The following is a 25170-nucleotide window of genomic DNA, read 5'->3' as shown; positions in this document are numbered from 1 at the left end:
ACCCCACAGTATAGTCCTTTCCCATACACAGTTACCTTACTTACTGCTTGTCTTTTGTTTTGTCTCCCTCACTAATAAGGAAGGATTTATAGAGGCAAGAACTGTTTTATTAGCCTTAAACATTCAGTTTGTGGAAAAGTGGACACAGATGGATCAGAAAATTCCTGAATCCAATCTAATGAAGCAAGCTTGGGGCCAGTGAGATGGCTAAGTGGGTAAAAATGCTTTCTATGCAAGCCTGACCTGAGTTTGATTCCTGGGAATTATATAAAGGTGAAAGGAGAGAATCAACTCCACAGAGTTGCCCTCTGACCTTCATACATGTACTGTGGTATACATGTGCCAGGAGCACACACATACATGCAGTACACACATAAGCACATACAACAAATATACACACATGAACCTTTTTTTTTTTTTTAAACTGGGAAAAAGCTATTTTGCTAATGAGGCAAGCTCTTAGCTCAGAATCCCACAGTTGGGTCCTGCTACTTGCCTTCAGATTGCTACTGCCAGCTCCATTATGGATACTGGATACATTTTATGTGCCATAGTAGTGGTCCTTTGGCCTAGTAGGCACAGGCAAGAGTCCCTGGGCTTCCTAGGAGCCTTTGGTCTCTTTATCCACTCTTTTTAGCCACGAGGGGAGAAAAGGGTCCTTCATCCTGTGGATTTCTTCACTTCTTCTTGCAGGAAGCCCTGTCTTGATCACACCCTACTCTCTCCAGGCCAGGCATATCATAGGTGAGTGGCCTGTTTGTTATAAGACTCCAACTGGATGGTGCCTCCTGTGTTTGCAGAAAAAAGCAATCCTGACCACTATTGGCGTGCTAGAGGAGCCCCTGGGGAATGCTCGTCTTCATGGCGCACGCCTCATGGCTGCACTGCTGCACACAAACACGCCCAGCATCAACCAGGAGCTCTGCCGACTCAACACCATGGACTTACTGCTGGTGAGTCAGTGCCATAGCAGCTCTGCTTGTCTGTATGAGCCAAGCACAGTCTTCAGTTGAACATGGAGATGGGTCAGGAGCACTGGGCAGGGTTCATCAGGACAGGCGCTTGGGCAAAAAGACCTGCCAAGAAGAGGTGCTGATACCCAGATCATGGGTCTCTAATGTAGCACACTGAGCAATACAGGGATGTGAGTCAGTCTTAGGCTCACAGTAGCCTGACATCCTAGGAACTTCCTGATGGCAGAGGGTGGGTATCTGATCTTGTCTCATAAGTCATAGTGTCCTAAGAGGAAGATCTCTGAGTTTCAGGCCAGATTTGTCTACATTGAGAATTCCAGGACAGTCAGAGCTACATAGTAAGACCCTGTCTCAAAAAAAAAAAGAAAGAAAGAAAGAAAAGGAAGGAAAGAGGAAGGGGGAAAGAGAGAGGAAGGAAGGAAGGAAGGAAGGAAGGAAGGAAGGAAATAAGGAAATAGCAAAACAAAAGGGAGAGAGAAGGTCCTCGTCTTTCATCTTTCATAGTTGTCATTCTTGTGACTCTTGTCAAATCCAGTAGGAAATGTGCCTCCATCAGTAGAAACCACCCAGTGGCTTGTAGGTTATTTTAGTAGTAGTAGTATTTTAGTATTTTGGTGCTTGTTTTTTGTTTGTTTGTTGCTTTTGAGACAGGATATCTTTATGTAGCCTTGGCTGGCCTGGGACCAGACTGGCCTCCCAAGTGCTTAGGATTAAAGGCATGTGTTTCCATGTCTGGCCAGAATTCTGTAGATTTCTGATAAGAGAGATGAGCTGGCAGTGGTAACCTGCCTGTACTGGCTCTGAGCAGAAGGTGCTATCTCAGAGCTGGTGGCTGTTTCCTTGAGCAGGAAGACATTGGGATGCCCTGTTGGGTACTGTTGACATGCACAGGCCCTGCTGGCATGTCTACAGCCTATACTCCCAGAAAGCAGGAAGTGCCTTCAAATAATGGCACTGCTAAGTATGGTGTCAAATAGACTCTGGAGATAGTGGTCTACATGAGACTCTCTCTCTCTCTCTCTCTCTCTCTCTCTCTCTCTCTCAGTGTCAAATAGACTCTGGAGATAGTGGTCTACATGAGACTCTCTCTCTCTCTCTCTCTCTCTCTCTCTCTCTCTCAGTGTCAAATAGACTCTGGAGATAGTGGTCTACATGAGACTCTCTCTCTCTCTCTCTCTCTCTCTCTCTCTCTCTCTCTCTCAGTGTCAAATAGACTCTGGAGATAGTGGTCTACATGAGTCTCTCTCTCTCTCTCTCTCTCTCTCTCTCTCAGTGTCAAATAGACTCTGGAGATAGTGGTCTACATGAGTCTGTCTCTCTCTCTCTCTCTCTCTCTCTCTCTCTCTCACCACCACCACCAAAAGTTACTTAGAACTGCTAAGATAGATGCCAGCTTGTATCAGAAGTATGTTAATAAAAGACTCATTTTCCTTTTCTTTCTAAAACAAATCTATCTTAATTTTTACCACCACCACCCCACCCCCCACCCCCCGACCCTGCTTGCTTGTTTTTAAGACAGGGTTTCATTATGTAGCTCTGGATGGCCTGGAACTCATTAAGTACACCAGGCTGGCCCTGGACTCATAGAGATTCTTCTGCCTCTGCCTTCCAAGTGCTGGGATTACAGGTGTGTGCTACCACACCTGGCTCCACGTTACTTTTTGAGACAGAGTCTCTTACTGAATCTGGAACTTGCTGACTAGCAAGGGGATTGTCATCTTCATCTCCTGAGTGCCAAGATTACAAATGTGTGCTGTTGAGCATGACTTGTACATAGACACTGGGGATTGAACTCCGGTCTCTGGTGCTTGTATGGCAAGTACTTCACTGACCCAGCCATTTCCCAGCCCTTGCTTACTTACTGTTTGTGTCTCTGGTCCTTGGACTAGAACCCAAGTGAGTACTCCATCATTGATCTACCCTATAGATATTTATACTCACTCATTCATTCATCCACTCACAATTCTAGGAACTCAATCCAGGGACTTGCGTATGTTGGACAAGCACTCTACCATTGAACTATATACCCAATCATAGTTTTTGGGGGGCAGATAGGGGGCTTCTGCCTCCTGGGTGCTGGGATTAAAGGCATGTGCCTCTATGCCTGGCTTTTTCCCTTCACATTAATCTTGTATTTATGGTGTGTGTGTGTGTGTGTGTGTGTGTGTGTGTGTGTGTATGTGTTTGCATGTGCACTTACAAATGCCATGGTGTGCATGTGGAAGTCAGGACAACTTGCAAGAATAGGTTTCTCTTCTGCCATGTGAGTCCTAGGAATCAAACTGTGGTTTTTAAGTTTTGATAATAAGCAGTTTTACCCTACTTTAAGGAAATCATTAAGCAGAGAAATTGGAAAGCACGAATACTGTACACTCTTAGTGGGTCTGCAAAGCAAAAATTTGGTGGTTCCTCAAAATGTTAGCTGTAGAACTGCCATGAGATATTGTATATGCACTCCTAGGTATGCATCTAAAGACCTTAAACAGATATCTCTCAAAGTCACAGCAGACTATTCACTACATACAGCAAAAAATATAAATAGTCCTAGCATCTGCTGGTAGATGAGTGATTAAACAAAATATATACATATGATTATAAATGCTTCAGCCTTAAAAAGAAAGGAAGTCTTGACACATGCTGCAAAGGAAATGAACCTTGAGGCTACTGTGCTTAGTGAAATATGCCAGTCACAACAAAAGCAATCTATGGTTCCACTTATACATAATATCCTAGAATAGTCAAATTCAAAGACAGAAAGAATGGAAGTTGCTATGGGTCTGGGGAGTTAGTATTGGTATAGTTCCGTTTGGGATGGGGAGAAAGTGCTGGAGATAGATAGTTGCAAAGTCCTTACACTAAATTGTACATATAAAAACAGTTAAGATGAGAGTTAGGTATGGTGTGTATGCCTACCGTCCCAGTATTTGGGAGGCTAATGGGTAGCACAGACAAAGCAATGTCCATAATGGTCTAACCCATAATGGACAAAGTGATCTTTATGATGATGTCACTCATACTGGTGCTGGGTGATCAATCATGGTGTCTCCAGGCACAAAACAGATAAGAAGTCTACTGCAGTTTTGTTTGATCTAGATAAAATCTGTGGAAAAATTCTTAACCAAATGAAAGAAGGCTCCATTGTATAGTGGCAAAAAGGAATCTCAGTTTGAGAACTAATTTCCAGGCTTGAACCAATTTGAAGACCCAGAACTATAGGCGGACTTTTCTTTCCCTCCCGCCAGTTCCCAAATAACCAACATGGAGACTCAATATTAATTATAAATGCTTGATTGTGGGGCTGAAGAGATGTCTCAACAGTTAAGAGCACTGGCTGCTCTTCCAGAGGACCTAGGTTCAATTCCCAGCAACCACATGGCAGTTCATAGCTGTCTGTATCTGTGTATCTATCCATAAGGACCACCAGAAGCAATTTGCTTTCAGTTAGCAAGGCCAGCAGTATACCTTTACAATTTCACCTCAAGGATTTATTAACTCTTCAGCCCTGAGTTACAGCTTATTTTTAAGGGATTTTGATTGTCTCTTCCACAAAACATACATTGGTTCACTGTGTTAGTGACAATATGCAGATTGGACCAAGTGAGCAGCCACTTTGGACTTGTTGGTAACACACATGTGGATCAGAGAATGGGAAATAAATCCAGCCAAAATTCAAGGGCCTTCTACCTCAGTGAAACCCTTAGGAATCCAGTGGTGATTAGGGGCATGCAGAAATATCCCTTTTAAGGTGAAGGATAAGTTATTACAGCTGGCCCCTCCCATCAGCAAGAAGTACAACTGTTAGTGGCCTATTTAGATTCTGGAGAGAGCACATTCCCAACTTGGGTGTTACTCTGGCCCACATACCAAGTGACTCAGAAAGCTGCTAGCTTTGTGGAGGGAGCCTGGAAACAGAAGAAAGCTTTTCAACAGGTCCAGACCTCTGTGCAGGCTGCTCTACCACTTGAACATTTGATCAAGTAGACCGGAGGGTATTTAAGGTGTCAGTAGCAGATAGGGTGGCTGTCTGGAGCCTTTGGCAGGCCCCTAAAGGTGAATCACAGAAGAGACTTTTGGAATTTTTGGAGCAAGGCTCTACCATCATCTGCAGACAACTATTCTCCCTTTGAGAGACAGCTCTCAGCTTGCTACTAGACCAAAGTGGAAACTGAAAATTTGTCAGTGGGCCACCAAGTTACCATGTGACCTGAGCTGTCCATCATGAGCTGGGTGCACAACAGCAATCTGTTATCAGATGGAAGTGGTGTATATTTTATCAGACCCAAGCAGGTCCTGAAGGCACAAGCAATTTACATGAAGAAGTTGCCCAAATGCTTACGGTTTCTATTCCTATTACAATGCCATCTGCTGCCAGGCATGTACCTATAGCCTCATGGTTGTGCCATGTGACTGGTTGACTGAGGGAGAAAAGACTAGGACCGGGTTCACTTATGGTTCTGTTCATTATGCAGGCACCGCCCAGAAGTGCACAGCTACAGCATTATAACCCCTGTCTGAGACAACACTGAAAGACACTGGTGAAGGGAAATCTTCTCGGGGGCAGAACTGCGGGCAGCACACATGGTCATACATATTGACTGGAAGGAGACATGGCCAGATACTCAGTCACTGATTCATGGCTGTAGCCAATGGATTATTAGCTGGATGGTCAGGAACTTGAAAAGAGCATGATTAGAAAATTGGCAAGAAAGATATTTGGGGAAGAAGTATGTGGATAGACCTTACCAAATGGGCAAAGGATGTGAAGATAGTAAATGTTCATCAGAAGGTGACTTCAGCTGAGGAGGAGTAATCAAGTAGATAGGATGACTTGTTCTGTCATCCCTTTTCCCCAGCCTTCCAGTCATTGCCCAGTGTACCATGAACAAAGTGGCCATGGTGGCAGAGACGGAGGTTATGCATGGGCTTGACAACATGGACTGTCACTGCCCAGGGATGACTTGGCTACAGCTGCTGCTGAGTGCCAAATCTGCCAATAGTAGAGACTAACACTGAGCCCCAGATAGGGCACCATTCCCTGGGGTGTCCTGCCAGTGACCTGGTGGCAGGTTGACTAGTTGGACAAATTCCTCTGGAAAATACAACACTTTGTCCTTACTAGAATAGATACTTATTCTGGTTATGCCTTTCCTGCATGTAATGCCTCTGCTGAAACTGTCATCCATGAACTTACAGAATGCCTTATCTGCCATCATAGAACTCCACATAGTATGACTTCTGACCAAGGAACTCACTTCACAGCCAGAGAAGTGTAACAGTGAGCCCATGATCATGGAATCCACTGGTCTTACCATGTTCCCACTGTTCTGAAGCAGCTGGCTTGGCAAAAAGACAAAATGACCATTTGAAGACCAAGTTACAGCACCAGGTGGCAGCAGCCTGGAGGTCTGGGACAGGGTTTTTCAGAAAATGGTATATGCTTGGAATTAGTGTCCAATATATGGCATGATTTCTTCCATTAGCAAGGATCGATGGGTCCAGGAATCAAGGGGTGGAAAAAGAATAGTTCAACTCATTATCACTGCCAGTGATACTTTAGAAAGGTTGTTGGCTTCCTGTTTCTGCATCTTTAAATTCTGCTGAGCTGGAAGTTTTAATTCCAGAATTGGGAGTGTTCCTGCTAGGAGCTGCAACAAACATTGCATTAAACTGGAAGCTCAGACTTCTCCTGGTCACTTTGGCTTCTAATGTCCTTGAGCCAACAGGCTAAGGAAGGAATAATGGTGTTATGAGGGGTAATTGATCCAGATTACCAAAGGGAAATTGAACTACTCATCCACAATGGAGGTAAGGAAAGATTATGGCGTATAAACACCCTTTAGGGTATCTCTTAGTGCTACCATGTCCTGTGATTAAAGCCAGTGGGAGACTACAACAATCTAATCCAGGCAGGATGACAAAGGGTACAGACCCTTCAGAGTCAAGACTTGCTGAGGTTCTTGCTGATGGTGGAGGAAATGTGGAATGAGTAGTAGAGGAAGGTGGTTACAAACACCAGCTAAGGCCATGTGACCAGTTGCAGAAATGAGGATTATAGTTGACATGAGTGTTTCTATCATGTTTTGTTAAGATTGTGTTTGTATAGATGTTTGTGTTTTCTTTCCTCTATTTTTTATCGTGTAATGTAATATTAATTAAGAGAATATTGGTGTTTTTTCCATTTGTTTCGGTAGATTTTGGGGGAGACAAGGGATATATGGCTCAGTGGCAGAGCACTTATGTAATATACAAAGCCCTATTTGCACTAGAGAGATGGCTCAGGTTTTAGAGTACTGACTGCTCTTCCAGAGGACTCAAGTTCAATTCTCAGCCCCATATAGCAGCTTACAACTATTCATAATAACTCCAGGCCCAGGAAATCTTATGCCCTGTCTGGCTTCAAGGTCATATATGTAAACAAAATACCTATTCATGTTTTTTTAAATAATTTATTTAACTTTATTTTATGTGGATTGGTGTGAAGATATCAGAGCCCCAGAAACTGGAATTACAGACAGTTGTTAACTGTCATGTGGGTGCTGGGAATTGAACCTGGGTCCTCTGGAAGAACAGCCAGTGCTCTTAACCGCTGAGCCGTCTCTCCAGCCCCCTCATGGTTTTTTTTTTTTTTTTTTTTATTTTCGAGACAGGGCCCCTCATGGTTTTGTTTTGTTTTTTTTTTTTAAAGTAAAATAAAATGAAACAAAGAAAACAAAATCCAATAAAGCTCTGTGTTCAACTCCTAGAGACATAAGTAATAAATGTATAAATCTGGTCTTTTGAGTTCTTTTATCATATTTTGTATTATATTGATTTATTTATCTGTGTGTGGGTATGTGTGTGCATGCACGCCCATGTGTGTGGTCCCAGATGCCACCATGTGCATGTCATGGTCAGAGTACAGCTTGTAGGAGTAGTTCTCTCCTATCACATAGGTCCCAGGGATTGAATTCTCAGATCATCCCTAGTGAATTTCTGATGCTTCTTTCTCTTCTCTTCTCTTCTCTTCTCTTCTCTTCTCTTCTCTTCTCCCCTCTCCTCCCCTCCCCTCCCCTCCCCTCCCCTCTCCTCTCTTCTTTTTTCTTATTTGGTTTTTCTTTTCTTTTTTTTTTTTTTTTTTTGGTTTTTCGAGACAGGGTTTCTCTGTAGCTTTGGAGCCTGTCCTGGAACTAGCTCTTGTAGACCAGGCTGGTCTCGAACTCACAGAGATCCGCCTGCCTCTGCCTCCCGAGTGCTGGGATTAAAGGCGTGCGCCACCACCGCCCGGCTTCTTATTTGGTTTTTCAAGGCAGGGTTTCACTGTGTAACCCTGGAATTCACTCTGTAGATCAGAGTGGCCTCAAACTCACAGAGATCCACCTGCCTCTGCCTCTGGAGTTGCTGGACTAAAGACAACTAAAGTTGCACCACCACTGCCTAGCCTGTTTTGTAGTTTTGGCTTCACTGTTTTCTGACTCTTTAGTTTTAGTTTATTCTCAAGGGTTTTATTCTTCTTTTGTTTGTTTGGCTGGTTGGTTTTTTGAGATGGGGTTTCTCTGTAGCTTTGGAGCCTGTCCTGGAACTTGCTCTGTAGACCAGGCTGGCCTCGAACTCACAAAGATCCGCCTCTGCCTCCCGAGTGCTGGGATTAAAGGCGTGTGCCACCACTGCCCGTCATGAATGATTATTTTAATAATCCACCACTGCTGGATTCATTTTGTTAGTATTTTGCATCGATATGTATAAGGCATATACATACTATATCCTTGTGTTGTTTTAGTATCAGATCCATGCTGGCCTCATGGGACAAGTCACACAATACCCCTGCCTTTTCCACTTTGGAGGAGTTTGAGAAGGATATGTGTTGGTTCTTCTTTAAGTGTTTGGTAGAAGGGCTGAGAGATAGCTCAGCAGTTAAGAACACTTGCTACTTTTGCAGGGGACACAGGTTTGGTTTCTAGCACCCACACAGTGGCTAACAACCATCTATAACTCCAGTTCTAGGAGATCTGACACCACCTTCTGGCCTTCACAAGCATCAGGAACACATGGTACATAGACAACATGCAGACAAAATATCTATGTACATAAAAATTTTTTTAAGGGTCTGGAGAGATGGCTTAGCAGTTAAGAACACTGGCTGTTCTTCCAGAAGACCCAGATTCAATTCCCAGCACCCACATGGCAGCTCATAATTGCCGGTAGCTCCTGATTCAGGGAATCTGACACTTTCACACAGACATACATGCAGGCAAAACATGAGTGCATGTGAAATAAAAATAAAAAATTTTAATTAAATGTTTGGTAACATTCACCATTTAGGTCATGTGTTCTCACTTTTCGTTGTTGAAAAGTGATCTAGGTAGCATAGTCTGCTGCATAGCTTAAGGTCACATAGCCAAAAAATGTAAAGCTAAGGTTTGGGGTTATTTGTTTCTTTTTTTATCTTTGATGATCTCACTATGTAGCCTTAGATGTTGGAACTTGCTATGTAGACCAGGCTGCCCTCAAACACATGCAGATCTGCCTGACTTTGCCTCCCAAGTACTAGGATTAAAGGTGTGTACCACACAAGCAAAAAAAGGAATGTGTATCTTTTGAAGAAGTATGTCAGACATATGACTTCTCTGCTTGATGTAATCTTTTTTATAAAGGGGGTATCCAAAATTATATCCCATCCCTCTACCTAGTACACACCTGTTTGTTCAGCTGGGTCTGGGGCCGTGGGCTGCTGTGACCCTGGCCAGTGTGAGATGGCAGTAGTGGAGAAGAACTGGAGCTGGAAAAGGCTCTCTGGAGATGGGATGTCTGGGTCTCCTTGTCTAGGCTTGGCCTCAGCACCCACTCCTTCCAGGATGCCTGGCACACTCCAGTCTCATGTTCGTGAGGAAGATGTATCCCACTCATCCTGATGGAGTCCAAGTTTAGCACACTCTTGTTACACACTGGTGAGAGACAAAATAGTGAAGGGAAATTTTAAATTCTTGGAGTTAAATAATAATTCAAAAATAGTGTGTAATAAAATATATAAAGTAGACTTTATAGGAAAATACATAGCCCTTTAAAGACACCATAAAAGAAAAAATACTCCAAATTACTTAAGTTTCTAATATAAGGAACAAAGAAACAGAAAGTAGAAGACAGTTATTTGGGTAAGGTCTGAGTCAATGAGATGTACACAAAGTAACAAGCAAGAGGGCTGTGGGCAGGGCAGATCCTCACAGAACTTCCTTAGTGAGAAGTGGGCCTCAGGGAGGCCCAAGCACACCAACAGCTGCATACTTGTGAGATCAGTAGATGAAGTTTTGAGACTGACTCCCATTCACCCTGTAGTTCAGCTGTTGGAGAAGACCCATCTAAAGACCTTTTTCTGTCCTTTGTTTGCTCAGGACTTGTTTTTTAAGTACACCTGGAATAACTTTTTACACTTCCAAGTGGAACTATGCATAGCCGCTATTCTTTCCCATGCTGCCCGGGAGGAGCAGGCAGAAGCTAGTGGATCGAACGGCAAGGTGGAGCCTCTTCAGGGGAGTGGAGATGGAACTGGGAAGCCAGAGACCCCCCAATCCATCACCAGCCTTCCTGAGAACACGATGGTCACCCATGTAAGTCCCGTGCCCTTGTTCATCACTGCCAGCTGAAGCAGACCCAGGCCAGCACTTCCCAGGCTCTGGCGTGTTACCTCCTAACCCTCATGGGTCAGAGGGGCTACTCACAGGAACACAACATTGTGAAGAAACGTTCAGGTTTGGCAGGATCATAGTTGGTGACATAGAAGGCCAGCCAGCATTTGCAAAGATGATCTTGTGGTTGTGGGTATTGGCTCTAGGAAGGCAGCTATCTGGACATGCTCTCCCTACTGTGCTCACAAGCAGCCTGCTGCTCTTTTCAGTCCACCTTTATAACTAAACACAAGTGTTGAATTCTCAGGAGAGAGTTTTCTGGAACTATGAACCTTCTAGAGCCAGGTGCACCAGCTTTCTCTGTGACTTCCCTTATTCTCCATAGGATAACCATACAGTGGGTTGGTCACCCTAGGGTTAAGAGTCTGCAGCTCAACCTGTTTTTGATATCAGCACTTAATATCATCCCTGGTAGAGAGCAGCCCTAATGGATGTTTTCCAGGGAAGAAAGGGAGAAAATAGCTTGGGATCATAAGCTGTACCTGAGCTGAGACCCACCGTGACTGCTACCCACTTTTACAGTGGTACAGAACATTCTGGACCATGCTACAGGGCTGACAGGAGGGCAGAAGTTTGGGACAGGGTTCCTGGGTCTCTGTTCAGAGGCCTCATAGACAACAGTGTTTGATTGGGCTTAGAAGATCTCAGTGCTACTTGCTTGGGGAGGTATCCTGGCAACCCGTGTGCAAACAAACCTAGCAGGAGCTAATACTGGGTAAGATGTATTCAGTGTGGTCCACAGTTCATGGTCTAGTGAATAAACAGCCATGAGACAGGTGCCTGCAACAGCAAGAGCTTCTGGGGAACCGAGAGTACTATTCATGGGGGGGGGCATATAGACCAACAGGGACCCCCAGATAGTGACAGAGAAGGTGTGAGTTGGGATCTATAACACATCACATATACAAGAAAACTGCCTGTGTATGGGAAAAGAAAATGCTAAGGACCCCAGAGAGCTGATGGGAGAGTGGCCAGAGGTGTAGACGGAGGCCCACAGGAGGGGAGGCAGAAGACATTCTAGCGTGATGGAGGAGCATAGACTGTCCTTTACTATATTTACTGGTCTTCATTCTCAGGGCATTCAATAGCATGAGACTTGGAGCCCTTGAGCATCAGTGATGTCATGGCCACAGGGTCTTCAGTGCTGATTTGCCTGCTCACTACCTACAGCACCTAGGAAGCAGTGTGAACCTTGGGTTCCCACTCACACTGCTTGCCGCTCTGCTCTCACAGCTGTTCCAGAAGTGCTGCCTGGTACAAAGGATCCTGGAAGCCTGGGAAGCCAACGACCACACACAGTAAGGACCCTGAGGAACCCCCTGGGTCAGTTAGGGATGTAGACATGCATCTCACCGGGATGTTGGACACTGCAAGACTCCAGGTTCCGTGTCAGGCATCAGCAGCGTGTAACCTAGATATGTGCCTGGGACTGTTCTGGAAGGGATCCTGCTCCTGGGTAAACAGCAATAAGGGCTGCTCAGGAAGGAGGATGCAGGGAGGCATGGAGAGTCGCATGTTGAGTGATGAATGGCTGGGCCACACACTATAGGTAGGTAACCCTTCCCAACCTATCTTGCTTGGACTCTGTTTCATTTTGGTATAGTTTTTTTAAGACAGGTTTCTCTTGTGTACCCGTCTGTCCTGGAACTGTCTATGTAGACCAGGCTGACCTTGAACTCACAGAGATCTGCCTGCTTCTGCCACTGAGTGCTGGAATTAAAGGTGTGTGCCACCACCACCCAGGCTTGCTTGGACTTTGTGCACTTTTTTTAAACAATGTTTTTTTTTAATATTTATTTATTTATTATGTATACAATATTCTGTCTGTGTGTACGCCTGCAGGCCAGAAGAGGGCACCAGACCCCATTACAGATGGTTGTGAGCCACCATGTGGTTGCTGGGAATTGAACTCAGGACCCAGGACCTTTGGAAGAGCAGGCAATGCTCTTAACCTCTGAGCCATCTCTCCAGCCCCCCTTTGTGCACTTATTATCTCATTTTTTAAAAAAGATTTTTTTTTCTCTAATTTTTTTTCCAGTGCCTGGGTCTCATTATATAGCTCTGGCTATCCTGGAATTCACCACATAACCAAACTAGCCTACAGCTCAGAGATCCATCTGCTAATTGCCTCCCAAGGGCTGGGATTAAAGGCATATACCACCACAACTAGTCACTGTTTTGTTTTTTTGAAACAGGGTCTTGCTATAGCCCAGGTTGTCTGGAACTTATAGTACTGCTACCTCAGCTTCCCATGTGCTGGCTGCAAACATTCTTATCTTTTTTATTTTAAAATTATTATTTTATGTGTGAGGGTTTTGCCTCCTGTTTGTGCACTTTGGGCGAACGCCTGGTACCCTCAGAGGCTAGATGATGGCATTGGATCCCCTAGAACCAGAGTGATGGTGATTGTGAGCTGCCTTGTGGTGGGAATCAAACTGGGTCCTCTGGAAGAGCAGCCAGTACTCTTTAACTGCTGAGCCATCTCTGTGACCAGTCTGGATCTTACTAAACTCAAATCATACTTTGTCAGAATCACGCACAGTGATGCACTTTAGCTTTTCTGCAGCTCCTGTCTGAGCCTTCCCTCTACTCAGAAACAATGGTTTTCAGAGTCAGTGGCCACCTCATTCGTTCATTGTCTTGCTGAGGACAGGTGGGCTCTAGGCAGTGTTGGGTAGAGCTCATGGAAACCCAGAGGGCTCTGAGAACAGCTGTGTGGCGCACAAGTAGAGCAGCTCACTTGGTGTGGAGGCCTACTCCGTCCCAGCTCCTAGAAACCATGTGCACAGTGCTGTACTGCCTTCGGTCCTGACGCAGTTCCTCTTCCACCACCACTGCTGGAACTTGGGCCAACACTGTGATCTTTGTGCCTCCATCTTGATGTCCATAAATGGGCCATGAAGTAAGCAGTCTTGTTACTGTTTCTTGGTCTGATGGGTGGGGAGGTGGGGCTGAACTTAATGCATACCAGATGCTCAATAATCAACAGTATTCTAGAGGAGGGGCTGTCGCTCAGGCACTGACTGGTCAGATACCCCTGAAGTTAATCTGGAGTGACAGCCACAAAGAAACCAAATGCTTAGGCTACAGGTGACAATGGAAGTGAGCTTCAGAAATCCTATTACTTGACCCTCCCAGCAAGAAGTTGGGCAGAGCTGGACTGAGTGACCACCTTGATAGTTCATTTCACTTTCAGGGCAGCAGGTGGCATGAGACGCGGGAATATGGGTCACCTCACAAGGATCGCCAATGCAGTTGTACAGAACCTGGAGCAGGGCCCAGTGCAGACCCACATCAGTGAAGTCATCCGAGGTGAGCCCACTGCTTTCCTCTCCTTCTGCCCTCTGTCCCTAGCAGTGATAACCATGCCGCCTTCTTTGTCATCTTCTCAGTGTAAGCCGAGTGTTCTCTTCATGGAGCAGGCATTGTAGAGCACAGGGATTCAGCCTGTCAGGGACAGTTCATGGCTCCAGTGCTGAACTTAGAAGCCAAGAACCAATCACCACTGCTCTGTGGACTGGGACTGGAGAGGGGAGAGGGAGGGGGAGAGGAGTGTGGGGAGGGGGAGAAGGGTGGGAGGAGGGGGAGGGAAATGGGAGGCTGGGAGGAGGTGGAAACTTGATTTTTGTTTATGTTTTTTTTTCTTCTTTTCTCAATAAAAAAAAAATGCTAAAAAAAAAAAAAAAAGAACCAATCACCAGGCTCTCTTTTGCTCATGAGCTGCTCAGAGCTGTACCTTCATTAGAGATCCTGGCCCGCCTTCCTGCTTTTGTTTTTAACTTAGGCAATTTGGAGGACCTTCCTAGTATGCATATCTGGAGGCCATCAGTGTAGGTGATATCCTGCCCCTAGAAGCAGGTTGTGGGCACCAAGACTGGAACCCTGAGCCCTACAGGATGGGCAGTACCATTCTGGGCCCAATCAAAACAACAAAGCCCCTGCCCTCTGCCATGGTGTCACTGCTCTGTGCCCCCTCATGCATAAATCTCAAACAGGGCACTTCTTCTCAACCCTTTCATGGCCTGAACACAGTTTGGCTCTGTGACCACACTCTCACCCTTATGCCATATGCTCTGTTATTTGATGTAAGTGCACGAGTGAGGGGAGAACTGGGTGGGGGAAAGAGAGATTGCGGGCAAGCCTCCTGAATAGAGTATACCAGATCCTCTGCAGCCTGAGCCTCTGAGATGTCTAGGAACTAGTTTGTGCACAGATTTGATTCTTTTTTTTTTTTTTTGAGGGGATGGGGGGATTGAGACAGGGTTTCTCTGTAGCTTTGGAGCCTGTCCTGGAACCAGCTCTTGTAGACCAGACTGGCCTCTAACTCACAAAGATCCGCCTGTCTCTGTCTTCTGAGTGCTGCACCACCACCGCCCGGCTTGAGTTAATTCTTTTTTTTTTCTGTCACTTTTATTATTTTTTTTATTGAAAAAAAATTTCCGCCTCCTCCCAGCCTCCCATTTCCCTCCCACTCCTCTCCCCCTCCCTCTCCAGTCCGAAGAGCAGTCAGGGTTCCCTGCCCTGTGGAAAGTCCAAGGTCCTCCCCACTCCATCCAGGTCTAGGAAGGCTAGGCTCCTACGAAGCCAGAACATGAAGTAGGATCAAAACCCAGTGCCATTGTCCTTGGCTTCTCATCAGCCCTCTTTGTCCGCCATGATCAGAGAGTCCGGTTTTATCCCATGCTTTTTCAGTCACAGTCCAGCTGGCCTTGGTGAGCTCCCAATAGATCAGCTCCACTGTCTCAGTGGGTGGGTGCACCCCTCGCGGTCCTGACTTCCTTGAGTTAATTCTTGATCAGGGCCCTGAGCTGGCTGGTGGGGAGCTGTCTTAGGAAGGTGAAAAGATATTTTTACTGTACTAGCGATAACTATGGGTGCTGTGCACATGGTGGCTGAGGAGGGACAAGCTCCTTGTTCAGCCTCATGGTCCCTTTGTGCTGTATCTCCCCTCCAAGTATGAGGTAAGAAAGCTCCAGGTGGTCCTCCCCATGACCCAGGACCAGAGGAATTTCTTTCTCTATGGTATTTCAGGCCACCTGCCTGTCCACCTTCTTCCTAGTTATACTTCAGTAGTCCCTGGTGAAGTTGAATTTGCTGGTCCATCATCACACATGATGAGAAGCAGCAGGGCAGAAGAGTGAGCAAGCCAGGAGTGGCTCCCTTTTAAGTAGAAGGGAAAAACAAAGGGGCTTGGAGCCCAGGACAGAACAGTTTAGGGAGGTGAGGAGTGAGCAGAAAGTTCTTGTTTCCAGATCAGGCACAGGCTGTAGACCTGTAACTGATTCAGGGCTACTAGGAAGGCTGCTTCCTTAGATCTTTAGGTAAACATACACCAGCAGGCAGACTCAAAACTTTCATGCCACCAGGTGTGATGGCATATGCTTTTAATCCCAGTACTTGGGAGGCAGAGACAGGTAGATCTCTAGGGCAGCCAGAATTATATAATGAAACCCTGTCTCAAAAAAAAAAAAAACAAAATAAACTGGGCAGTGGTGATTCACGCCTTTAATCTCAGCACTAGGGAGGTAAAGGCAGGTAGATCTCTGAGTTCAAGGCCAGCCTGGTCTACAGATTGAGTTCCAAGATAGCCAGGACTACACAGAGAAAAAACCCTGTCTTGAAAAAATAAGCAAGCAACCAACTAACCAGACAAACAAATATATTGTCAATATACTAAATTTATTTTTATGAATCTCAGGTAAATAAATAAATAAAGCAACAGAACTCTTCTGCCACTGAAACCTCTGTAAAACATTGCGCTCAGGGTTGCTATAGTCTCAGGCCCTGCAGGACATCTGCCTTCTCCTTCACTGTATTAGGTTTACTTCCCATCTGCAGCCACTGTTTGCCTGATAGGGCTCCTGAGTGCCCTCCTCTGTCTACAGACCCCAAAGACTTATGAGGTAGCACTTACCTTGCAGGGCTCCCTGCAGATTGCCGTGGGCGCTGGGAGAGCTTTGTGGAAGAGACACTGATGGAGACCAACCGCAGGAACACTGTGGACCTGGTGAGGAAGCTGGGGCTACTTCCACGGCACAGCTGCAGCTAAGACCACTGACAGTCCCATGTGCCCCACTCTGCAGCACAGGTGGGGAGGAAAGCACAAGGCAGCACTGAACTGGGCATGCAGCCCAGCCTTTGGCCTGCAGGGTCACAGCAGAGCTGGCTCCCTGAGGATCTCTTCATCTGCTCCCTCCCACAGCTAGAGCTTATTTGTGAAGGACTCTTTATGCTTGGGGCCCAGGATATTACCTGGGTCAGGGAGACTGGGCTTTCTTTCCTAGGGCTTTGACCTCACTTGGCATTTCTGTAGTAAGCTGCACAGGCCCACAAATACCAGGGGGCTGGTGGTGTGGGAGGGTGCTGGGGGTGGGGCCTGGGGCTCTGGCTGGACTGGACAGGGTGGGGTCTGGCTAGCTCACGTGCCCACCCCATCTGGCCTGTGTTTTAGGTGAGCACTCACCACCTTCACTCCTCAAGTGAGGACGAGGACATTGAGGGTACTTTCCCTAACGAGCTGTCCCTTCAGCAGGTGAGGGCATGGCCGGCACTCTGCACCCTGCCGGGCCCTTCTGGAGCCTGTGTCCTTGGTAGTGCTTAGTTTCCATGACATTGCATAGCAAAAAGAGAAAAGTAACTCATCCCCAAGCATATATGGGGGAGAGGGAGGCCTGGGGGGACACCCCCAAAGTCACATCACTTTGGTGAGACTTCTGGGGACACTGAGCTTGAGAGTTGAGTAAGGAGGTGTTCTTCTGTACACAACTGCTCAACCACTCTGAATATTCAGCCTACGGGAAAATTCACTGCCTGCTTTGCCAGAGCTCCTGAGCACTAGAGCTCTGAGTTCCAAGGAGCAGCCTCCAGGGCTCAGCTTGCTCTGTAACAGCATCCTCTCCTCCCAGGCCTTCTCTGAGTACCAGATCCAGCAGATGACAGCCAACTTTGTGGATCAGTTTGGCTTCAATGATGAGGAATTTGCAGACCAGGATGACAACATCAAGTGAGTGCAGACAGCATGAAGGCTAGGCTCTAGGCTAGTGATTTCTCTTCCCTAAGTTCCCAGTGATCTTGCCAGCAATGGGGTCTACTGTCCCTGAGGAGGTAGTGAATGTCCCACCTACTGTCTGAGGGCAACCAGGCCCACTGGACCAGAGGAGGTACTGAGGGACCTTGTTCTTGCAGTGCCCCATTTGACCGGATTGCAGAGATCAACTTCAACGTTGAAGCTGATGAGGACAGTGTAAGTGATGGGCTCCTGCAGGGTTACAGGGCATAGCATCATTTTATTCCCCTTGCTCAGATAGCTCAGGCTATGTCCGCAACTTGGTCCTTATCACAGATGGATGGGACCATGGGGGCCCTGGCCAGTCTATTTGTTTGTCAGGACTGGGAGGCATCCCCCCCCCATGGGAGCTGAGACCAGAACTTCCTCCCTTCCTCCTCCCATACTGTCTGTCAGCCTTGTTCTGTGAGCTAAGCCCCTCTGGGAGTTATTTGGAACCCAGGCTTTCCCAGGTTCTCTAGAAACCAGCTCTTTATTCCATCTTACAGCCTAGTGCGGCTCTGTTTGAAGCCTGCTGCAGTGATCGAATCCAGCCCTTCGATGATGATGAGGAAGAAGACATCTGGGAGGATGAGGAGACTAGATGCACTGCCCGGGTGATGGCCAGAGCCAGGTGTGGGATTCACTCATTCTCCCAAAGTCTCCACCAGTGAGGAGCAAGCACAAGATTAAGCACTGGACATCCAGCTTCTATTAAAGTTCTTGGACACCCAGAGAGGCAGGGACCCTTCTTGCAGAGACCAGAAGCTGGTGGGAGCCAAGCAGTGCTTATCTGTATACCTTGTGCCCAACCTTCCCTGGACCCAATTCCTGAGCTATCATGGGCTCTCCAGTGTCTAACCAAGGCTCACCAGGCATCTACTACCTTTGTGTCTGCCCAGGTTTGGAGCCCCTCATGTTTTAGAAAATTACACAAAGAATGCCCTGGAACATGGAGGCCAGGACAGGAAGGCTGGCTTAGCAGCAGCTAGGAATATTCCTGGATTGGCCACTCCTTCATCTCCTACACAGAAAGAAGGTCCTCGCTCAGAGAGTGATTCAGAAGGTAGTATCCAGCAAGGGACATGGGTATTGGGGACATGATTTGACTTGTATATCTTATGAGCTCCCTTTGGAGCCATTGTGTGTCTAGCTGTCAGTGACCTACTTCCCCATTTACACATGGTTTCATTAAATGTTCTGGGAGGTCTGATCATCATGGGTGGGGTTCTGCTCTACAATGAATCAAGAGCAAAGTGTTCTTACTCTCTTCTGTTATGGTACCTGCATCTGCATTTGCACAGCTGGTATCTATTGTCATTTTAGGGAAGGCAAAAAGGCATACCCCTATGTAATCTGTATGCTATTGCTTGCCACCCCTTGGATGTACTCAGTAGCATAACCTATCCCATGTACTACCTCTTAAGAGACCCCTTGTTGGGTGATGATGGTGTGTGCCTTTAATTCCAGCACTCAGGAGGCAGAGGCAGGCAGATCTTTGTGAGTTTGAGGCCAGACTGGTCTACAGAGTGAGTTCCAGGACAGCCAAGATGATACAGAGAAACCCTATCTTGAAAAATCAAAGAGAGAGAGATCCTTTTTATTGCTTCTGCTTTGGGGTGCTGAGATACTCAGGACACGGGCAAGAACCAGCTTTCTGAAGCAGCTGGAATTTCCAGCAATTTAGCTGGGGCTGACAAGAAGCTGCAAGGCCAAGGGCAAGAACACCTCACCCAATCCAAGGTTAAGGAGAGAGCAGAGTGCACGTGACCTTGGTTGGGACAGGTGGGACAGTACCTTCTTTGTACCATCAGCTTTCCTGGAGGCCAGATGGGACCTCACAGGTACCTGTGAAGCACGGCATCAGCAAGCACTGATGCCTATACATGTGCTCTGTTGTAGTGGATAATGTATCAGGACCCCGGAGGCCCTCACACCCAAGTGTCCCAGGGTCTGAGGCCATACTACCCTCTGCAAAGGGCCAGTAGGCACCAGCTAGAGAGCCCTGTCATCTCTGACACTTCAGAAAGGGCTCCTCTGGAGTTTCTTAACTGGGAGCATCTTGTCTTCCTGCTGAGCTGTTGATCCCTCTACCCATCTCCATATGATGCTGCTTCTCCCTTGTCTATCATATACTAGCCCTGCCTGTTCTTGACTCTTGTCTCTCCCCCGGCAGGTACTACATGGACAGCAGTTTTTGATGAGCCAGTGAACCCGATGTCTGCAGCCCCAGGAGCTGCGAGGGATGTGGGTTCTAGTATATGGGCAGCTGGTCCCTCAGCTCCAGAGGAGAAAGGCTGGGCCAAATTCACCGACTTCCAGCCTTTCTGCTGGTAACAAACACATCAGTATATAGAGCTATGCCTGTTGGGTGTCAGGACCAATGTTGCCCCATGGGTTCAGTTTGTCCCTATCTTCTTTTGTAGCTCTGAGTCAGGGCCCCGGTGCAGCTCTCCTGTGGATATGGACCACAGCCATGCCGAGGGTGGCCAGAGTCCAGGCCCAGAGAAAGCCTGTGAGTAGCAGCAGCTCAGACACTTGCCTTGTTTAGTTCTGGGGCCCAATGCTTGGCCAGATCACCTTGGGAAAGTGGGAAGTAGTCAAGGTCCCAGGTGTGACCATGCCTTTGTGGTATTGGGGTCCATACATACTTGTGGGATTTGAATTGTCATGTCTAAATGGAGGTCTTCTAGCTTTAGGGGTACAAGATAAGGCAACATGGCCATTAGACTGCCCTCAGAGCCTGGTGTGATCTGCATCCTTGAGGCATATTGTCAAGTATGTAGATGAGTCATTGTTGGAAAGCCAATATGGAACCTGATCAAAAAGTCCTTGGCCTCCATCCCCTTCTTCCTTGGCAACTAGACCAGGTTAGAGAGGGAGGGTGATGGCAGTCTCCTAAAGTGCCTTCCACCTCTGAGAACAGCACACATATACCCTATCTTGTGGAGGAGGGTACACATGGAGGGTACACAGCAATTCGTGTGGTTCCTGTGAACATGCAGATGCACGCGTGTAACACTTATTTCTGCCTCTCATATTTCACCTGGTACATGCAAATTTGGGATCCCTCAAGCCATGGTAGCTGTGCCCTCTGGCCCCTCTGCCCTCACAAATATCGCAGGGTTCCTTCTTTTGCAGTTGGTCCTACCTCGCCTTGTACCTGGAATGTGTGTGTCACCCGGAAGGCCCCACTGGTAGCCTCTGACAGCAGCTCCTCTGGGGGATCTGACAGTGAAGATGACGAGAAGGCAGCTGGTGCTGTGGAAGCCATGCGCACAGGTCATGGTGGGAAAGCCCCCCCACTACCCAGGACAGAGGAAGCTGCTGCCAGCAGGTGTGAAGGGAATGGCAGGTTAGCCTTGGGGCCCAGTGAATACTGTGTGGCTTATACTCTGTTCCTATAACTACTAAGAGCCGGGCTCAGTTGCCAGATCTCAGGTCTCTGAGATCAAGTGGCGGCCAACCTGGAATCCCTTGCTGCTGCCCCAGCGGCTAATGATCCTGTGAAGCAGCCATCTCTCGAAAAGACAATGCCTCTTTACTATGGGGAAGGCTGGACATAGTGCATGCTTTCTGTTTTAAGTGATTCATAATAGAAGACAGAACCTGTATTCCCAAGAGCTTGCCAAAAACTTGAAAGGACAGCCTCCACTACAGAGGCCAGTTAGAAAAAAACTGGTTTTCAGGCTCTGGGTTGCTCCAGACAGTGGAGGAAAGGCCTGCAGCCCTTAACTTTCTATATGGCAAGCTCATGACTCTGGAGCTGGCCAGCCCTCCTCTGCTGGTCCTTTGTGGTAGGGCATGTGTGGACTCCAGTCAGGTGCCCTGTACACTCACACAGTAGGATAAAGCATTTCTTAGGGTTGTAGTCTGAGCCCTGGCTGGGAGGTAGAAGCAGGTGTCAAGCCAAAGTTTCCTTGAAGTGTCTGAAGAAAAGACTGTCATAGCCTCCTTACAAAGAGGCCAGCCTCTCCAGCAAACCCAGTCTAGGGGCTTTTGTTTTTTAAAGATTTATTATGTATACAGTATTCTGCCTGCATGGATGCCTGTAGGCCAGAAGAGGGCACCAGATCTCATTACAGATGGCTGTGAGCTACCATGTGGTTGTTGGGAATTAAACTCAGGTCCTCTGGAAGAGCCGCCAGTGCTCTTAATCTCTGACCACCCCACCCCCCTTTTTTCCCGTTTTGAGTGGTTAAGATGAGAAGATAGGACCAAGGTGTCCCAGGAGTTGGCTCCAGGGAATGCCCCTTGAGTCACTGGGGTCCACCAATGAACCGATGTGCCTCCTGGCATTCATGGGCTAGTGTGACGGGAGCATAGGAGCTGCCTATTGACCAGGATACTGGAAATGGCTTGCAGCTGTACAAAGGCCCTGAGGCAGGACCTCCACCCTAAGTTCAGGGTGCAGTGGAGGAAGTCCCCATTTTGAACCCTACCGGGAGGCAAGTTACCCATCTCACAAGACTCTTGACCTTAGCTCCGTATGTGGAAGGATTTTGTATCTGCTCTGAATATTACCCATGTACTTTCCAGTCTTGTCCCTGTCTATGCTTCTTCCAAGGTTGGCTTGTACCTGACAGTTGGGCACCAGCCAGACTGCCTACCTAGCACAAGTCCACTATAATGCATTCAAGCTGTAGATCTCAGCAGCCCTGCCTACTCCTCCTCTACAAGCACAGAGGGCCCTGCCCACCACCCTGTGTGGTTCTGGAGGGCCCTCTGATTTGGGGGCTTAAATGTTTCCCTCAGAAAAGCTGGGAGCTCAACCAGCTGGAATCCGTGGTTGGTATAACAGTGGTTCTCAACCTTCCCACTGCTGTGACCCTTCAGTATAGTTTCTCATGTTGTGGTGACCCCAACCACCACAAAATGTTTTCATAACTATAATTTTGCTATTGTTATAAAGTATAATTCTAAAGGGGTCACGGCCCACAGGTTGAGAACCACTTTGTCCGGGTTGGGTTCATAGTCACATATTCTGTGCCCACAGCCCCTTGGCTGTGTATGTCCAAAGCTCATTGAGCCCCCGACCCAATATTCTAAAAACCCCAGGCAAGACATAACCCTAAAGCCAACACCATACTAAGCTTTGCGGAAAAGTAGAGCCAAGACTTGGAGAGGGGCTCACGGTCAAGTGTGACGAGATTAACTAAGAGGACAACCTAGTCTAGAGCTCCTTGGGTTCAGAGTACACACAGGCTGTGACAGTCTTGCTGTGTTGCCTAGAACAGCCTCACCAATTCACAACCTTCCTGTCTCCATCTCTGTAGTGCAGATTACAGAAGTGTATCACCATACCCAACTAATAGCCTGACTTAAAAGTTTAGGATTACGGAGACTTGTAAAACCATAGCCCTCTTTTCCTGAATTCTTCTTAGGGAACTACTTTAAACCTGCTGAAAAAGACAGTTATTCTGCAAAGAAAATCCTTTCCAAGGCCATTCTTGTTAGATGACTGCATCACTGCCAGGTTTTATTTGGCCTTTATGAGAGCTCCCTCCCCCTCCCTTGCCCTGCATCTCATCTGAGCACCCCTGCCTGGGAAAGAACTAGAGATCTTTGCTCTGCAGGCCAGTGGATCCATCTGCTACTTGTGGCTAGACTAGCCTGGCCTTGGGTATGAAGACCCTTAGTGCCTATAAGTCCCTCCCCCAACTCTACCCCCACTTTTTTTTGTTTGTTTTTTTGTTTTTCGAGACAGGGTTTCTCCGTAGCTTTTGGTTCCTGTCCTGGAACTAGCTCTTGTAGACCAGGCTGGTCTCGAACTCACAGAGATCCGCCTGCCTCTGCCTCCCGAGTGCTGGGATTAAAGGTGTGCGCCACCACCGCCCAGCTACCCCCACTTTCTAAAGAAGTCTTACTTTATAGCTCTGGCTGGTCTCAAACTCAGTGACCTGCTTGCCTGTGCCTCCTAAGTGCAGGGCTAAAGTCATGTACCACCATGTCTAGCCCTCTGGGAGCCTTTCGATAGAGTAAAGGTGGAGTTGAATTTAAGCAGAAACATTGGGGACTTCAGTAAACAAAGCTCCACAATTGTCAGGATTTGAGTGCTGCTTGTAGGGAGGACTGAGGTCACCATAGTCATGTACCTTGTCCCACTGTTTGGGACTCAGAGCCACCTGGCTGTAGCTTCTCAGTCACCCCAGAGGAAAGGGGCAGAAAGGAGCTGTGTGTGCTGCTCCCATGCCCTTTGCTGGATCAAGCCACTTTACCAGTCATTGGGTATATGACATAGGCAGCAATGAAGTTGGGATACCTATAACTGAAGCCTATCTGCCACACAGGACTGAGTGTACGGACAGTACCGTGTTAGCCCCTGCCTGCTCTGCATCTCCAGAAGTGACCATCACTCCTGCTGTGGCCACTACAGCACCAAGCAAGGCAGGTCCTCCCGCAGCCACCGTAGTTGTCTCTTCCTCAGTGGCTATTGCAGTGCCCCCAGGGCCGGTCATGGCGGTAACCACAGCAGCCCCAGCCATAGTTGCCACCCAGGAGACAATGACAAAGGACAGGTGAGTAGGTTGGCCAAAGAGGGTAGGGTGGGATTGGATGAACCCCAAGAGCCCACATGCTTCCAACTCTGCCCTTCCCCATTTATGCAGGAAGACAGATGCCCTGCCAGAAGGAGCTGCCTTAAATGGTCCTGTGTAACTGCTGCCACCAGCTATGGCCCGCCCTGGTCAGGCTGCTTCCTTTATCAAGAAAACTACCTGGTGATGCAATTTTTTTTAATTTAAAATAAATGCTGCATTTGGTAAAGCTGGCAGTTGGAACCAGTTGGATGACCCAACTCACATCTCTCCTGCCTGCCCTTGTTCCTACTGGAAGACAGGGTGCTCCTGGCCACCCCCAGGTCCTTGGTATGGCAATGAAGTCCCTGACATGCAGCTTCCACCTGCAGGAGTTGGGAAGGGAACAAGATCCTGAGGTGCCAGCACGATCAGATGGGCAGGAAGGGTGTGGATCTACAGGCTCTGGTTTTACCTGTATTTTTTAATGAACGCATGGAGGAAAAGCCGTTTTTTGCACTTTGTACCCAGCTATACAGTACAGGGTCTCCCTTGGCTCAGGGCAGATACAAAGGCCTGAGTTGGAGAGACCTGATCCCCACAAACGCATGGGGGTCTGGCACTAGTTTGACCACCTAAGGTCAAACCCCAGTTCTAGCTGCCCAGGGTTCCTGGGAGCTGGCACTGAATCAGGCTGCAAATTTTGACTGCCTTAAAAACAAAAGACCCTCTGGACCAGATGGGGTTGTCTCTGTGATCAGCAGGGCGGACTGGCACACTGGAATGGGTGGTTAGAGGTGCCTGGTAGTAGCCAACATCAGCCATGTAAGAGTGAACACAACAGGGCACTGGGAGGCTGAGACAGGGCAGGCCCAGATTGTCCAGGAAGAGTCTCAAAGTCTATGTTGACTTTTTTTTTTTTTAAATGTTCTGACCTTCTGACAGGGCATCCAACCCCCAATAAAAAATATCATTCT

At 47.5% G+C, this 25170-nt stretch overlaps 1 protein-coding gene across 8 annotated transcripts in view; it reads left to right on the top strand.

Moving 5' to 3' along the window:
- The window catches only part of Ppp6r2 (protein phosphatase 6 regulatory subunit 2), a 92256-nt gene extending 67108 nt beyond the window's left edge, over positions 1-25148 (top strand). For 3 of the 8 annotated variants that reach the window (XM_041672137.1, XM_041672135.1, XM_041672136.1), the window contains 15 exons: positions 801-953; positions 10340-10555; positions 11867-11931; positions 13830-13945; positions 16555-16640; positions 17085-17165; positions 17539-17636; positions 17819-17876; positions 18188-18312; positions 18581-18744; positions 19855-20011; positions 20105-20193; positions 20820-21033; positions 23969-24196; positions 24287-25148. In XM_041672137.1, coding sequence (XP_041528071.1) covers positions 801-953; positions 10340-10555; positions 11867-11931; positions 13830-13945; positions 16555-16640; positions 17085-17165; positions 17539-17636; positions 17819-17876; positions 18188-18312; positions 18581-18744; positions 19855-20011; positions 20105-20193; positions 20820-21033; positions 23969-24196; positions 24287-24335 — 1899 coding nt within the window. In that variant the 3' untranslated portion in view covers positions 24336-25148. The remainder of the gene's footprint in view (positions 1-800; positions 954-10339; positions 10556-11866; positions 11932-13829; positions 13946-16554; positions 16641-17084; positions 17166-17538; positions 17637-17818; positions 17877-18187; positions 18313-18580; positions 18745-19854; positions 20012-20104; positions 20194-20819; positions 21034-23968; positions 24197-24286) is intronic. The other 5 variants (XM_041672143.1, XM_041672142.1, XM_041672138.1 and 2 more) reach the window with 5 other exon arrangements.
- Positions 25149-25170: the final 22 nt, after the last annotated feature.

Source organism: Microtus oregoni, unplaced genomic scaffold (genome assembly GCF_018167655.1).
Source record: "Microtus oregoni isolate MIOR12 unplaced genomic scaffold, Mior012 000022F_ref0000154, whole genome shotgun sequence".
Lineage (NCBI taxonomy): Eukaryota > Metazoa > Chordata > Mammalia > Rodentia > Cricetidae > Microtus > Microtus oregoni.
Note: the sequence above shows the minus strand (reverse complement) of the source record. Positions and strands in the feature narration are given on the sequence as shown.